Here is a 16900-nt window from a genome sequence, read left to right on the forward strand (position 1 = left end):
GCTGAAGATAATTAAGTTCATTTAGTGTGTTTTTTTTGAATTTGGTATGTTTATGTTATTTTATTTTGTGTGTTTTATTATTTGGTATGTTTATGTAATTTTATTTGGTGTGCCTTATTATTTGGTATGTTTATATAATTTTTTTAGTGAGTTTTTTATTATTCGGTATGCTTATGTAATTTTATTTGGTGTGTTTTTGTCATTTCAATAAATATTTTCTTAGTATAAATAACTTACCAAATTCATTTGAATAAATATTCAATAAATTGGAAACAACATAAAGTACTATATTCAATAAATAATAAATTACAACCCAAAGTGATTGGAAAACTATGGGCTCCGATTACAAAAACTACTCTATTCATCATCACTTAACCAATTTGTGGTGCTAGGATGATCTTCTCTTGTGGTGCTAGGACCATCTTGGCTTGCTCTCGCTTCTCTTGCACGCCTCATTCGCACCACGTCCGCTTTCTCTGACTTCCAAAAAAATTTAGAATTTGGAGACTTCCCTTCTAAAGGCGTGTTCATAATCTCACGATCTCGTTGAGCCCGTCTTTCTTCTCTAACATGTTCCCTTTCTTGCCTAAGTAGCTCTCTTTCTCTCTCATTAGCCTGAAATTCTCTTTCAATAGCTGCAGCTTTTGCATCATTTCTAGCCTTATCAGCCTCATATTTCGCCATTTCCCTCGCCAAAGTCAATTCACCTTGGCGAGTAAGTTCTTCCATGAACTTTGCATAATCATTCTTGGAAGCACTCCCTTTTCTCTTTGAAGCCTTCTTACCTTGAGGCCTAATTGGATAACAGGTCGAACCCGACGCTTGTTCAGGGAGGGGCGTTTGAGGCACTTCTTCTGCATCATCTTCATGAACATGCAAGACATGATCGGGTGTAGAGTGTAGATGGGTGCTGTTCATGAAAACTTCTGCATCAACAGACACAACTCTAAATTTAGGACAATCTTTGACAATATTCCAACATTCCCACCGGTTGAATGATTTATTTTTGCTTTTGGTTTTGGCAGCGTACCAAGCTTGTGCTTAAAGTTCCTACACAATGAGGGAGAAGAAATAATTATAATGAAAATAGGTAACAAATAAATAATACAAACAAATAATTATAATGTAAGTAGGTAACAAATAAATAATACAAACAAATAATTATAATGTAAGTAGGTAACAAATAAATAATACAAACAAATAATTATAATGTAAATTTGGGTATAGTACAAACAAATAAATAATATATTGTTACCTGATCCGAGTAATTTTCCCCACTTCGAATATTAGTACTAGCTTGTGCCAAGGCGTCTCTCCACGTACTAAACGATTGGCTAAGTAATTTCCAACGACTGGACATCGATTCTTTGGTTCTTTTCCCACCAATTTTCTCAAGATAATTGGTATGAATAAGACTCCACATTTCTCTCAATTGCATCTCATTACCCGTAAGCGAACTATGAGTAACTTCAACCCAGCTAGTACACAACGCAACATCTTCAAGAAGCGACCAATTCGTACCTGCATCAGTAGGCATTTTGTTGAAAAAAAAATGGATTGAAACTTTGAGAGAAAGAAAGGCATGTGATTGAAAGTAGTTGAGAAAATATGAAATTGTAGTGTAAGGTAGATGATAATGAGAAGGTATTTATAGAAAAGTAAAAACAATTTTTTTCGAATTTTTTACAATTTTTTTTAAAACTCTTTAGCAAAATACATTTTAACCCCTCGCCGTAAAACCTGTATACTTCCCAGAAAATGAACATATATACATATGTATAGGTATGCCAATCATGCTCCAAAATATGCCATTCATGCTCGAAAATATGCCACAACAGAATCTCATAATCAAATATAAATGCTCAAGCGTAATTCACATCAATAACATATAATCTGGCAGCCGGGAGTCACCTAACGTGACCTGTACGGCTGCATATAGAGCTCCAATCTCAACTCAATATCTGAATCTGCACACGAGTCGGAACCACCTAACGTGGTCTGTACGACAGGACTGGGTGTAATATATACGCTTTAGTGCTACGATCACGTGAAGACTGTGCGAATAATCGCGGGTCACCTACGAGTCGGAACCACCTAATGTGGTCTGTACGACAAGGCTTGCACCTAACTTGGATCCAAGGCGAGCGTGTGGTGCGGGTGAACATCACGTGAAGGACTCTGCCCCTCTCTGGGCGGGAGCACTAACACCGGGGGTGCAGATTATGAGCTCTCTAAGCATTTCAAACTACTATTACATAACAACATGAATACCGCTTACCTGGCACTTACCTGTGCGTCCACAGCACCAAATACATATATATATATATGTATGCCACTACTAATACATGCGATGATGCGTAAACAACATTCATATGATGCATGACATAAAACAAATAACCTTTTCTATTTAATTTCTGGGAATTAATATGTATATAGGTATATACGGAAAACAAAAGCCCACTCACTGATAATTGGAAGGGTCGTAGCCCCCCTGCCTCGAGTGTGAACGCTCGTCCTCGGAATACGAATCACCTATACGCGAAAAAGCTACGAAAACGTTAATTTAAAAGCACATAACCAACTTCTCGTAATAACTTCTCATACATTGCTCAAATTGGACAATTGAATATACCAACGTGCTCTACACAACCTCAGGATCACACCCATATTTTTAGAAAAAATTTTGGACCCTGCACGCGCCCCCACGCCCCGTCCAAGGCATGGACCTACGCGCCCCCCACGCGCGGCCACGTGCCATGCACACTGACGGTGTCAACAGACGCCGTCAGGAATATTCCGTCAACTAACGGAATATTCCGTTAAACTTAACTGATGCCGTCCACTGCCGTTAGGAATATTCCGTTAAACTTAACGGAATATTCCCCTTTCTTCTCCGGCGAGCCTCCGGCGCCGGCGACGGCGCCGGAAAATTGGGAAAAATTCAAACTTAGTTTTCTCCTTCGTTTTTCAACCATTTTTCACGATCTTTATACCAAAATGAAGCTTAGGACTAGTAGAATCACGTTAGACTACTTTTAAGGCCTAAAAATCACACGATCATACCTGCAACAACGATCCAAGTTCGGCCAACTTTGAACAGGACGATCCCGACGTCCAAACTCGTCCAACGAACCACTCCGAGGCTCCTTGGGACCTCACAAACACATCTACAAGCTTAGAAATTCCAAAAACACACTAGTTTAGGTTTGCATGAACAATGTTCAAATCGGACCTCGTCGAAACGACGTGAAAACGTTAGAATTCTTACCTGAATTTGGTATGGTTGTGCTCCTCACAACCTCACGAGTTCAATGTTGTAATTGGTTTCTTGATTGGTGAAAGTTTGGGTATGTTTGTAAGTGTGTCCGTGTGTTTGCAGAAGGAAGAAGAAGAAGATGGACTCGGGGAGAGAGAGAGAGAGAGAGACAGAGTGACAGAAAGTGAGGGAAAGAGGGAGGGAATCCCGGGAGAAAAGAGAGTTATGAGTGTGTGTGGTCCTACAACACCACACCACACAACACTAATGTGATAAAAACGAATTAGGGGGTAAAGTCGTAAATTCACACGTACGTTAAAATGAAATTTGGGACGGGATTTTACAGTGTGTGTATATATATATATATATATTTTTTTTAATACTTTAATATTATGAATAATTATATTATATATTATTCTGTTCGGATTCAGGGATGGACACGGATTGGGGACCCCTATAACCATATCCAAAACCATAACCGAATAATATTCACGGTTTTTCCCCATACCCAAAATGTACCCGAATTTTCATATCCAAATCCAATCCAGTCGGGCGGTTATCCACGGTTATTGGGTTTAACGGTTTGAATTGCCATCTTTAGATGTACATTATAATTGCCCAGCAAATAGACTTGCATGGTTGCACCCTCAAATCTATGAGGAAGCTATGCATTATTTCCCTTGCAATTTCGATTTCTCAACGTCTTTGTGTGGAACATTTACCTGTTGATCACATATCCAATGTAGGACAATGCATTCAAGTGCCCACCCCTACTCATGAGTGGTGATATTATGTCTAAAAGAAAGAAAGTGAGGACTGATAATATTCTAGTGTGGTTGGATTCATAATAAATGTATGGACTATAACAAACAACCTATTAAAACATGACATCTAATATGGACATTTAATTAATTGCTTATTAATATTTATGGTGCGGTTCGATTTCAATTTTGGTATGGTTTTCGAAAGCCAAAACCAAAACCAAACCGTTTCCTACTTTATGGTTCAATTTCAAAACCGAAACTGTTTTAAGATAGTAAAGCCAAACTGTTTGATGCAGTCCGATTTGGTTTTATGTTTCAATTTTGATTTTTGGTTTTAAGTGCCCACCCCTACTTGTCCTTGTTCTTCCTACTGTTTACTGCCCTTAAATGTAAGAGGAAATTGTAGCAATGGTCAATTTGAGTAATAATCACTCAACTAAAAATCCATGACCAATGGTCCCTTAACTCCTCAAAATGTGCATTTATGGTCATTTTCGTCAACTCTGTTCGAACTTCCATCAAAACGAGTCATGTTGAAAGAATAATTGCTACAATTGGGTTAAAATTGAGGGACCATTTCTCCAATTGGGTTAAAGTTGAGGGATCATGTGAAATCTCATTCCTGGATTTCACTATTGCAAACTACATATTAAGGAGATTTTATATTATTTTTGGGAATTTATATTAATTACTTAATTACAAAGTTTGAATTTTTGAAAATAATTATTTAAATCCGTAGACCTTCGGGGGTCACTCTTAATGTTTTCGAATTGAGCTCAACCCCATGAGCACGTAGGCGAAGGCCATTCGTGAATCGAGACGAGAAAAGAGAAGTTACGGATATTAGAAGTTTCTTAAATAAAATAGGGATTTAATATTTTTAGGGGTTCCTTTCGTGAGAATTGCACTGGTGGGTTTGTTAGGTGTACGGTGGCAATATGCTAATTTTGCAAGTACCATCGTCGACCACCACCCTCATTCAAACCCTCTTGAGACTAGGAACAAAGCCCGACCAAGGTTAGGGGTGGTGGAGCTTCGAATTCGACGAAGTTCACCCTTTTTGAGGTTTTTGGCGGATTGAGGTGATTTCAGGCTACTTCTTGGCCGAACTGGACTTCGGCCCAGGTATGAAAAATGTTTCTCTCAATGAGTTGTACATTCTTGCAAAATTTGGTGAATTTTAGAGTTGGTCGGAATTTGTGGTTTCCGTTTGCCAGAAACCGCCTCCCGTGACGGCATGTGGCCAGTGGGCTGACATTGTCTTTTTAAGTTAAATTTGATGTCCTTATTTCAGATTTGATATCCTTTTGATGGGGTTCGATAATTTGAACCTAGTATTGAATATTACGTCATTTGATCATTTTATGATTCGACGATTCGACTATTAAATCGTTACCAAACTTTAATATATTATTATACGTAGTATTTGAGAACCTTAGGAACTGACGAATTAGAAATCCAACGTACGGATCCTCCCAAATTGAATTTCTAAAATTGTTAAATCAATCGTGGACCTTCAATTAATTTTAGCAATTGGTGGAGATCCGATCGTTGGATCGTTCAGAAATTTTAGAATATTGTTCTAGAAGAAAAATGAGACCCTTGGGAAGTTAAGGATCAGAAATCCATGCGCGGATGTTCCAGATTGACTTGTATAGGGTTGTGGACCCCACAGTTGACAAAGACTTGACTTTTGGTCAATATGTTACGAATTGATCTTTAAATATTAAAATCAGTATTACTAGAGACTATGTAGGGTTTAGTGGCCATATATTGGTTAGTGAGTTATCCCAGATAATATCTACATCGGTTTATGTGTATGAGACGTCATATTGTGATATATATGTGTTTATTTATCTTCTTAATAATGTGAATGATAAGTATGATAAATGTTATGACAATGTGGTCCTAGAATCCTATTAGAAGTATTATGTAGAGCTTATATGCTTGTGTGACATATTAGTTGGTGGCCATGAGAAGTTGATGGTGTAGGTGACTACATTGTAACTTATAGGGGTTGAGGTATGGGTAGGTTGTGTGTTGAATTTATTGCACCATGTAGCAGTGGTACATGGATGGTCCTGCTTGGTATATCCACGATAGGGGACCATATTTATTTCAGGGGTGATCATGCTTGGTATATCCACGATGGGTGATTACTGCCTGCATGATTATACTATGCTTATGGTTCTGCTTGGTATATCCGCGATGGGGGACCATACACATTCTAGGAGTGATCATGCTTGGTATATCTGTGATGGGTGATCACTACCTAGAGCTATAGGATATAGTCCTGCTTGGTATATTCACGATGGGAGATTGTTAGGGGTGATCATGCTTGGTATATCAGTGATAGGTGATCATTGGCTATGTTATTAAACTATGCATATGGTTCTGCTTGGTATATCCGCGATAGGGGACCATACATATTCAGGGGTGATCATGCTTGGTATATCCGCGATGGGTGACCATACATATTCTAGGGGTGATGAGGATTAGTTGTACTTGGTACATTTCGATAGGCGATCACATTTTGGTTGGATTTTGTCGAGTGGTCCGGAATCCCTACTCTTGCTCATTTCCATGAAGTTAGTCCGACCTTATATTTGAGTGAGTAGGAATTGCTCACAGTAGAAGTTAAGTTTGTAAATTAGAATTTTCATGTTATTACTTGGAATCCAGGTAGGGAATTATGTAGAATTCTTTATTAAATTTCGTCTATTGAAATGCGATCTTACTGATTGATTAACATAGTTAAATGTTAATATAGTGAATCTCTGATTCTTAGGGCTAATTAATTGGAGTGATTAATGATGTTGGATATGATTGTTATTATTATGATTAGACTTGTTGACCAATGTGGCTAGAGAATAACATTGTGGTTCGTTGACTGTTCTTTGAGATGTTGCATACCATGCATTGCGGTATTATGTGAAACATAGTGATTTATGTGATGGATGAATTGAAAATCTTGATTGTCATGTGGGTTTGTTATGTAGCCCTGAGTCTAGTAATTTCATGCTTGTCAAGTTCTAATGATTGATTGAGGGATGTTATGCCTTTTGGCTTGAACGGACTGTGATATATGTCAAATTGTAGTGATAGGTGAACTACAAATGGCTTGATCCCTTTTTAGGGTACATAGGCAGTCTAATGAGGAGGTTAGATGCAGCCATAAACTATACGAAAATTACCACACAATTCGAATCTTGAATTATGCTTTGTACATATCCCGGAGGCGGGGTCTGTTGGATATATAGATATTGGTGACGTCACGTGTCTATCTTGGATGTATGTCGGGATTAGGGTGGGACAAATCATTTCTCCAATTGGGTTAAAGTTGATGGACCATTTCTATAATTTTTTTCATTTAGTTTCCCATATTTGGCCCTTGATTCTGACCTCACATGTGTGGCACGTGACTAATTTTGACGGAAGTTTTAACGGAGTTGACGAAAAGGACCAAAGCTACATGTTTTGATGAGTTAAGGGATCAATTGTCATAGATTTTTAGTTGAGGGGTCATTGCTCCAATTTGGTTAAAATTGAGGGACCATTGCTATATTTCTTTGTCCTGATTGTACTTGCGAGCCAAAGAAATCAAACAAGGTTCAGTAACTTCTCTGCTGATCCTTATCACACTCTTTCTGGATGTTGTAGTTAGCTAGGGTTCGGGCATATGGGAGCTACTTGCCGGTTAAAATTGATTGATTTTGAACGTGAGTGACCATTTTCATGACTTGAGTCAACTTTAGGGACCAGTTGTAGTAATAACTATAGAATATGCAATATAGAATTAATTTGGCTACTCAAGGGACAAGAGGTTGTTGGGACTTAAAATCTCTGTGACCAATGTACGAAAGTTAATGGTTATAAGGGGTATCTTTAATATTATAAATCACTATGTAAAAATCATCTCTTCAAAAAATCAATCAAAACTATGGCTGTATCTTTAATATTATAAATCACTATGTAAAAATCATCTTTTCAAAAAATCAATCAAAACTATGGCTGTTTCCGTAATGCTTTAACTGAATTTGTCCATCTGTTTTTAGACAGTTTGATGATCAAACAATCTCACATTTTATTGATTTTTTTACAGAGATAGATTTTGACAAAATGATTGATTAAGTTACGATATCGATCATAAATACAAAATTTCGTGAATTCGCTATGAATCATTTTGAGGAGGGATTCCTTCTCATTGTTGAGTAGCCAAGTATTAACCATATAATATGGTTTATAGTAGACATTTAAGGTAGTTTAACCTCTTTAACCCTAAATTGAAATGAATGTTTCAAACAAAATACATATAACACCATTTTTTCTTCATAGACAATACATAGCAAATTGAATGTATTTTAAGAAATTCAAATTAACTTTTAAGTTTTGCTGTTGAACTCTGTTTCAAGTTGAATTTTAGAACGGTGATCGTCAATTTTTTTTTTAATTAAATTGTATTAATGGCATAAAACATCTGGTTTACCAATGACTAGATTTTGATTAATCTATTATCATGTTGGCAATATTGGAAAATTTTCCGTATTTGAATTTTTCATTAATGAAAAATAATATAAAAGGTGGCCATGGAGCAGGTTCCACTTGCTCTTGTGTTGGGTACACCTGCAGTCCATTTGGACCTTGCTGGGTTCAACTGCTCACTATCACCCTGTCCCAGCAAAATATAGCTTATTTTGTATTCTAAATGGGAAGCAGCAAGAAAATCACCAGTCCCGCTACCACCAAATACTCATCGGTTTACGTTAACTAATTCATATGTTATAACATGAATTGACAGTAAATTTATATTTTATAACAATATATGTATATATAATATTATTTTAAGTTAATTGATTATGTTACTTGATAGTGTTTTCAGTACTACACAATATTGCTTGACTCAAAACATTTTAAAAACCATAAAAGTTGATCTTCTACTACTAATCATATAGTCCACATGTGTAGAATATAAAAGAAGAAAAGGTTTGATAATATTTGATTTAATCAACAATCAGTAGTCATCACCATGGAAATGTCACACTGGAAAGTCTTCAGCATGACGTGTATTCATATCCAAGTGTTCATCATAATGGTCCCAAATCCTACCTACTAAGTATTAACCATGGGATAAAAAAACAGTGGAAATGCTTTAAATTTAAATTTATCTTTTTTGAAATTTAAAGCAAGATCAGATATATGTGCCTGGAAAATGCCTCTTCAGAATCAAGTTGAAAACCAAGAAGGACAATTACAAATTCACAATCAATTTTTCTTAACAAACTTCTACATTTATAACATACTGTATTAGGCTCTGTTAACAATCGTGTGAGAATTAACCATATAATAATGGTTTTCGCATATTTCTTATTAGTCTGACGATGTACACCAAAAGTATTAAGCGTAGTTTTCCTAAACTAAATTTTAATATAATTAGCAGTTGCAAATGACTTTATTCTTTCTTGTATGCCCAAGCTGGTAGGATAATTAACTACAGCTTAGCTGCTCGGAATCTCTCCTAATCTGTCTTGTCCCCTAAGGCTTCTCATCAGTTTTTGCTGTGTGGGCGTAGGTGAGACCTTACAGTCTACTCCTCAAAACAATACTTCCACCCCAACCACCACTCTTGAGAGACAAATAATAATTACAAATAATACTTTAGACCCTTCAACCAATTTTCACTTATTCAAATCATATCTAGTACAAGGAAATCATTTTTAGAATTACTATAAATAGCTGTAATAATTTAGTAAGTCTCTTCTTATATACACTATACTGCATTTCTTCGTATGTAAAGAAGTGGGCAGTTGGCCAATATAATATTAGCAGAAATATATACAATTTGTAATTTTATACATAAAGGAATGAGAACTGAAGTTGGTTAGCTGAAGCTGCCAGTATACCAACTTAAGAAAATAGATGCCTTACCAAAACATGAATATTATAGTTTATTTATTGAAAGTGATTTTGTGATTGTGACCTGAGTAAAACCAAGTTAGCTATAGCAGATGATAAAAGCAATCTGTGAGAGAAGGGGAGGGAAGTGGATGAAAATAGGAAGGGAGAGAATCTTACTCCTAAATATATTGGACTGCTAATAACAACGCTCTATAAAAGTGAAGAGTACAGCGTGTAGTTAAGAACAATATGGTACACTACCAATAGTTTTCCTATTGAAAGAGAATTAGTGTTGCAGACCTGAGTGTAGACGGGCTAGCTAGAGCAGCATATAAATATTTTTGACGTTAATTATATGTCCTTTAAAAGTAAAAACTGTAGCTCGTGGGTAAGAACAATATGATGCCTTAGGCATAATTTTCCTACAGTACAATTTTATTCACTGCAAGGATTTAGATGGTGTTATCAAGTAGGGTTTTGAGTAAAGGTGGAAAGAAGATTGGAGGTTATTAAGCAGTAAGTCTTCGTTCAACAAAGGTAAAATCCACTCTTTAACTTTTATGATTATAAGGTAGGCATTATGGTCATTTGAGGCCATTGTAATAATTCATGTTGCAAAGTAAGTTGGGGGGTTTGGATACCTTTAAAGCCAGCTTTGCTCGAACCAGCTACAACAGGAGAGAAAGATAGCAATCATTTGAAGAGAAAAAGAGAGGAAAAAAAAAAAAAAAAAGAAAAGAAAAGAGGGAGAGAAGTAAGGGTGTTGCAGCTGCAGAGGAACCAATGGCGACGCCGAAACAGATGTGGGAGCAGCAGCAATTGCAGGTGCAGCTAGTGAAGAACTCCGGTATCGTCAGTTACAATGGGAGTCCGGTAGCTGATGACAAGGAAGAAGAGATGTCAAGATCTGCATTGGCTTTGTTCAAAGCAAAGGAGGAAGAGATTGAGAGGAAGAAGTTGGAGGTGAAAGACAAGGTTCAGGCTCAGCTGGGACGCGTTGAGGAAGCAACTAAGCGCTTGTCTGAGATTCAGGAAGTAAGTGATGAATTACAATTGCCACTGAATCTTATGCTATATTTTTACTTATTAAAATTGGACATTTATACCTTGTTCAATTTGTTGGTAAAACATAATGTTCTAACACAAGAATAAGCTAAATTTATGGCTTTAAATTAAAAGAATTTTTTTTTCTCTCAGAATGATCCATTTAATGACTGAAATGAAAACTTTTGAAACTGTATAGCTAACTAGAATTCAAATGGTTTACCTTGCGTCCCTCCGGGGACATCCGATAAAATGGTTTATCTTGTGAATTATATGTTCTATCTTCTCCACTTCCAAGCAACGAACATAGATTGTTCGAGAATGTAATGTTATGATCTTTCGCAATTTATTACTTTGTTCATCTCAAACTAGTTGATCATGACATATAGAGGTTGCTTCAAAACTATTATATCTTATAGGAGCTTGAAACGCTGATAGATCCAATGAGAAAGGAAGTTGCAATTATTCGCAAGAGGATAGACATCATTAACAAAGAGTTAAAGCCGCTAGGTCAGAGCTGCCAGAGGAAGGTAAAAACTTTGTGCCCATTTTACTTGTTCTTCCAGCTGCTTATGCTGTTGTATGGAAAAAAAAAGAAACTAATGTTAAAGAAGAAAATAGAGATTCTGTGGTTGCATTTTACTTTTTCCTCATCGTATGACACAACTTTGTTGGGTATTACGTTGATCACGTCCGAATGAGATTACTTATGCAAGACTAAGTCCTTTCATTTTTCTATATAATGATCAATGGTCACAGGAGAAAGAATACAAGGAAGCTCTCGAGGCTTTAAACGAGAAGAGCAGAGAGAAATCTCAACTAGTTTCCAAATTGATGGAGGTGAGCATTTCATTCTTCATAAATTAATTTCTAATGACTGTTACTGTTACCATACATCAATTAATTGCTTATCTGCGTGCTTTATATCAGCTTGTGGGTGAAAGTGAGAGAATGAGGATAAAGAAGCTGGAGGAGCTGAACAAACATGTTGAAAATCTGCGTTAAGATATGCTGATTAAGCATTAAGATGGACTGTGCATGTGTGCTGTAATTAGGATCTTTGTGCTTACATTCTGATACAAATTATGATTTCTGTCTCTTCGTTTCACCGGTTATTATCAAGAATGGTTCTCTGTTATGGACAGAAGTACCCCCAACAATGTTGCTTGCCAATGAATGTGTAGCCTAAATTGTGTATAGAATTGTGAGAAACGTCTGTCTGCTAAATCAAATTGTGGATTGAAAAAGGAGGTTTTCCTTGTCTGCTTATGCTAATTTTTCAGCCATTGATCTTAATCACAAAAGTGATTAAGGAACATAATGCCGTCATGACAGCCATGCTCAAGGAACATAATTTTTAGGGCTAACAATTAATAATATCTTGCATTCATCAGATTTGAGGTGGTTTTCAAAATGGATCACAGTGTTCAAATTTTATCACCGCTGTGTAGTTTTGAAATTAAATCAATCTATGCCTTGTATTTGTTCGAGTATTAGGTGACATAAATTTTTATGTACAGCAAGCAGACAATTATTTTCTTGTCAAATTTTTTATTGTAATTTGTAAGAATTGGCACGGTCCGGTGTGCTTCAATTATACATCCAAATTGCAGTTAGAACCTTTTAAAAGAACGATTTGGTCGACCAAAACCCCAAGTGAAACCGAACAATTGGGTTTGATAATTGTTCTAGGAAAAATTGTTAACTAATTTTTTTTTTTACTATTTTCCTAATTTGCTCCTAAACTTGTACCTAATTGCCGATTTGCTCCTAAAAACTTGTAACTAATCAATTTTCCCCTACTATTATGTTTGCCCACATTTCATTCAATTTTATGTCCGAGTCAGAACCCTAATTATTATTTTTCTTTATTAATTTTATTTGTTAGATGTACTTCCTTAAAATGTAACAATTTTAACAAAAATTTGAATGCATTGTGCCTAAATTGACCATTACAATTGTTTTTTTTGGTCATGTATAATAGTTCAAAGGTAAAGTTAGATAAAATATGAAGTTCCGGAGGTAAAATATTGGTAATAGAGTACAAGTTCAAAAAACAAATTGACCGAACAGCCATATATATGTTTTTTCGGATGATTCATTTCCGTCTTTTAGGCTTATGAACATCTCGTTTTATATAATTTTTTTTGCCTAAAATCCATCCCATTGTGGTAATTAAAGTCTAAAAGAATAATGTCTTTGTTTTCTAATTTAAAATTTTGCTTGATTTTATTTTTCTCTTGCTTGGCCCCTAATTTTGGTCCTAACTTCGCAAGGAAAAGACTAGGATTAATAATTAATTAATGATGCTAGATCTCTCAGTATCCTTGTGGATTTTTCCTCTGCGTACCACGATTAACATAAGGGTAATGAATCCTCGTTTTCTCTGCTCAATATACATATTGATGTGTAATTTAGGATATAAAATCCCAAACTTTAAACTAAATAATTTTTATTTTATGTGTGGGAAATCTGGATGAGCTGGAGTGGATTATCAGCATAAACTCGAATAAGCAGTCAATCTCAAAGGATTATACCTAAACTCCTCCTTCCTTCGTTGTTGATATCATATCATATCACAAACACCTAAAAAGATGACTAGATATCTGTGACAATTTGATATTTCCCTGATTTTGTATGCCTCCTTTTGCCATATAAATGCACCCAAACAATGTTATTCTGCTGTAGTACTATTGCATCGTTTGTTTTTCGAGTAGGGGTTAATTTCACGGGCGGGTTTTGCGATTCATTTGAGAGATCTTCGAGATGGCCGCTGCATCTTCTTCTTCATCTGCTGCGGCATCAATGGGGTTGGATTTTGAACATGAAAAAGTACCACATGTTTTGGCTGTTGATGATAGTTTTGTGGACCGTAAAATCATTGAGAAGTTACTCATCAAGTCTGCATGCAAAGGTAAACTTCTTTCATCTGCCCTTTCATAACCTTTTTTACATCAAACTATTTTACAGTTTATATATAATTTTTTGTGTGTGTGTATATACATACATACATATATATATATATATATATGTATATGACTCTTTGCATTCATAGAGAATTATACCACAACATTTTAAACTCACAAAAAGGATATCTTCTTTAAGTTAATATGTGTCTATGTTAATGGTTGATCAAGGTGACAAATTTGGGAACAATTTAGTAGGTTAGCGGGTGAGTATTTATCAAATATAGCCAAATATTAGCCTCTAATTTAAAAAATGTCAGTTTTTTTTAAAACTTTCAAATATATCCAAAGTATCACTTAAATAGACACAAATACCCTTAAGCTTTAAACCTAATAAATTAAAAAACCAAAACCCTATTAGATGAAGAGTTCTCACAGCTAAACCTTAAAATTGGAGGAGACTTAGTGAATGTATCGACTGTTTGTGAAGAACTGTGCACCCCTAAACGAAGATGAGTGTAGATAGTTAATTTTTTGCACTTTTCCTTGTCTACGTTTTCTCCTTGCTTTTGTAGTTTCTTTCTTCGATTGAATATTCATGGAAGAATGAACTGTCAATTTTTGTAACATTATTTATCTCAATTTTCCTTTGGATTATATGTGTTTTGTATTTAATTTTCCACCCTTGCATTATTAAGGGTGTTGTCCGTGTCCGGATTCTATTTTGAAGGTTATCATTGATTGTGGTAGTGAATCGAGAGATCTGTTGTGTTCTTAGAAAGTGCAAAAAGCATATTTTAAGGTTTATGGAATAGAAATTCTTCGGATGCATATTAGAAAAATTAGTGAAAGCACCACTTGATTATCGCACAAGAATATTTTAAACAACAACTAGTTATTTGTATGAATTAATAGTATTTATATCTATTTAAGTGATATTTTGGATATATTTGAAATTTTTTATAAAAATTGACATTTTTGAAATTAAAAGCTAATATTTGACTATATTTGATAAATACTCTTAGCGGGTTTAATTTAGATTCTTGGGCGCACGGATAAATACTTTAGATCAAACTAACGAGATTGTTTGAGATACGATCTGAACTTTGCCATATTATTTTCTAGAAGATTTATTTTTTTATTTTATACGAGTATTAGCAATTTTAGCAATATTTGGGTTCCCCTGATGGCAGTGACTACTGCAGCGGATGGACATGGAGCACTGGAGCTATTGGGTTTGGCAGATGGGCAACAGAACTTCGCCAACACCGTAAGTCAATTAAATTCATGTACAATTTTTAGGACAAGGGTTGTCTACGCTCCTATTTTCCGTACCCTTCCGTATCCTCTTATTTTATGTGGTCACGATTAAATCATGTTAACATTTTATATTGTTTTTTTATAAAGATAATAAGACAAAAATGAATAGTAATATAAAATGTTGACGTGGTTTAACCATGACCACACCAATAGGAGGGCACGGAAGGGCACCGGAAGTGGAAGGACAGACAATTCTTGTCCCAATTTTTATCAGTCTCAGATACCTTTACTTTTTATTTTATTTTATTTTTCAATTTTTAGATATTGGGAGTTGATATTATATGTTGCAGGTTTCAAACGTAAACATGATAATCACTGATTACTGTATGCCGGGAATGACAGGGTATGAGCTACTAAAAAGAGTTAAGGTAATGTTAATTCTTAAATTTAGGATTAAATCTAAATTTAATGAATTTCTTCCATATAATTAGAACCAGATATTGCATAAACAGTAAACTGGTTAATTTTTTGCATGTGGTCTAATATCTTAATGGATATGGTGTTATGTTTCCACCCATGTGTCTCAGAGTTTGAAACTACTTATTTCTTAAATTATTGTAATAATTTCGACCATTTACTCATCGTCTTAATAATAATAAAACTAATCTAACCCTGCCAATATGTCCTTGTAATCAAACAGGAATCGCCAAAAGGGAAGGAGATACCAGTAGTTGTTGTATCATCTGAGAACATTCCTAGCCGAATTGAGAAGTAAGCCACTTGCACTAGAAATCTCAAATTTTTATCTCTCTTGTTCTTTCTTGTTTTTTTATAGAACAAAATATTTCAAGGAATATCAAATTTATTGATCCTTCAAAATTTTCCATGTGAAATCACAGGTGCCTTGAGGAAGGGGCTGAGGAGTTCTTGCTGAAGCCACTCCGGCAAGCAGACGTCAAGAAACTGAAATGTCATTTAAGCGAGTTTCGAAACCCTAGTGACGAAGGGAGAAATTGTTTGGGAAGATGATGGTATTATATTCCCCATATAAAACTATAGAGATTTTTTATACAAGAAAAGAATGTCAGAAGGCTAGTTTAAACTTGTTATTAGATGCAATGCAATATTTTAAGGTGTTATATCTTCTCTGTGACTCTGTCATGTCTTGCAGTTGCCTTCCTGCCTCCTTCAGTACCTTCTTAACAAAGAGTATTCATCTCAGCACTCGTGCTCTCGATTTCGATTATCCCCTACTGTACAAAAGTAAAGCCAACCTTTTTCTGGTTGGGGCGGCAATTCTTGACATGTCACACAACTTGAGATCAACGTATATATGCAAGGGTGGACAGTAGACACGGTTTGGTTTAATTGTGTTCTATACCAAAAATATAAGTGAACCAACTAGCTTTCAACAATTCAGTTTGGTTTGGTTTTGACCAACACCGCTGTTGAAATCGAACCAAATCATTGTTAATTGGTTTTGTTTTCCAACACATTAATAAAAAAAAGTCCAATTTCAACAGTTTTAATTTTATGAGCAACCACACATCTCACACATTGATCAAAAGATTTAAATTTGTCAAGTTAACAAGGACTAAGTTTCAATTAAATAAAATCTCATGTAGCAAACAAAATTTCTAAACTGTTAACCGTCATTAAACTTAAATTATGGTGACACTTATAATATTTGTATTGTAAGACTTCAAATAACTCATAATATGTTGACAAGTAAAAATAAATAAAATAAATAATTAAAAATATATGGCCAGTAAGGT

The 16900-nt window shown here is 35.2% G+C and overlaps 3 protein-coding genes across 3 annotated transcripts; 2 read left to right on the plus strand and 1 right to left on the minus strand.

The window, feature by feature from the left end:
- Positions 1 to 266: 266 nt before the first annotated feature.
- On the minus strand, positions 267 to 6940 carry LOC148698110 (uncharacterized). Its single transcript, XM_088690378.1, has 2 exons — positions 6934 to 6940; positions 267 to 1034 (listed from the first exon to the last, which is right to left on the minus strand). The coding sequence occupies exons 1-2, from the start codon at positions 6938 to 6940 to the stop codon at positions 358 to 360; spliced, it is 684 nt and encodes a 227-aa protein (XP_088546504.1). The 3' UTR covers positions 267 to 357.
- A 3570-nt stretch (positions 6941 to 10510) lies between these two features.
- On the plus strand, positions 10511 to 12206 carry LOC137716273 (RAB6-interacting golgin (DUF662)). The gene is made up of 4 exons (XM_068455699.2): positions 10511 to 10950; positions 11379 to 11489; positions 11719 to 11799; positions 11890 to 12206. The coding sequence occupies exons 1-4, from the start codon at positions 10699 to 10701 to the stop codon at positions 11962 to 11964; spliced, it is 519 nt and encodes a 172-aa protein (XP_068311800.1). The 5' UTR covers positions 10511 to 10698; the 3' UTR covers positions 11965 to 12206.
- Positions 12207 to 13725: 1519 nt separating this feature from the next.
- On the plus strand, positions 13726 to 16173 carry LOC137714353 (two-component response regulator ARR17-like). Its single transcript, XM_068453591.2, has 5 exons — positions 13726 to 13873; positions 15059 to 15135; positions 15476 to 15553; positions 15826 to 15896; positions 16025 to 16173. Exons 1-5 carry the CDS (start codon positions 13726 to 13728, stop codon positions 16152 to 16154), a joined length of 504 nt encoding a protein of 167 aa, XP_068309692.2. The 3' UTR covers positions 16155 to 16173.
- Positions 16174 to 16900: the final 727 nt, after the last annotated feature.

Source organism: Pyrus communis, chromosome 3, assembly GCF_041283825.1.
Source record: "Pyrus communis isolate YQ-2024b chromosome 3, ASM4128382v1, whole genome shotgun sequence".
Classification (NCBI taxonomy): domain Eukaryota; kingdom Viridiplantae; phylum Streptophyta; class Magnoliopsida; order Rosales; family Rosaceae; genus Pyrus; species Pyrus communis.

Coding starts and splice junctions, on each gene's coding strand:
- LOC137716273 (XM_068455699.2), top strand. CDS start 10,699: ATGGCGACGCCGAAACAGATGTGGGAGCAGCAGCAATTGCAGGTGCAG. Junction 10,951..11,378: donor GCTTGTCTGAGATTCAGGAA/GTAAGTGATGAA, acceptor TATATCTTATAG/GAGCTTGAAACGCTGATAGA. Junction 11,490..11,718: donor GTCAGAGCTGCCAGAGGAAG/GTAAAAACTTTG, acceptor CAATGGTCACAG/GAGAAAGAATACAAGGAAGC.
- LOC137714353 (XM_068453591.2), top strand. CDS start 13,726: ATGGCCGCTGCATCTTCTTCTTCATCTGCTGCGGCATCAATGGGGTTG. Junction 13,874..15,058: donor CATCAAGTCTGCATGCAAAG/GTAAACTTCTTT, acceptor CCCTGATGGCAG/TGACTACTGCAGCGGATGGA. Junction 15,136..15,475: donor AACAGAACTTCGCCAACACC/GTAAGTCAATTA, acceptor TATATGTTGCAG/GTTTCAAACGTAAACATGAT.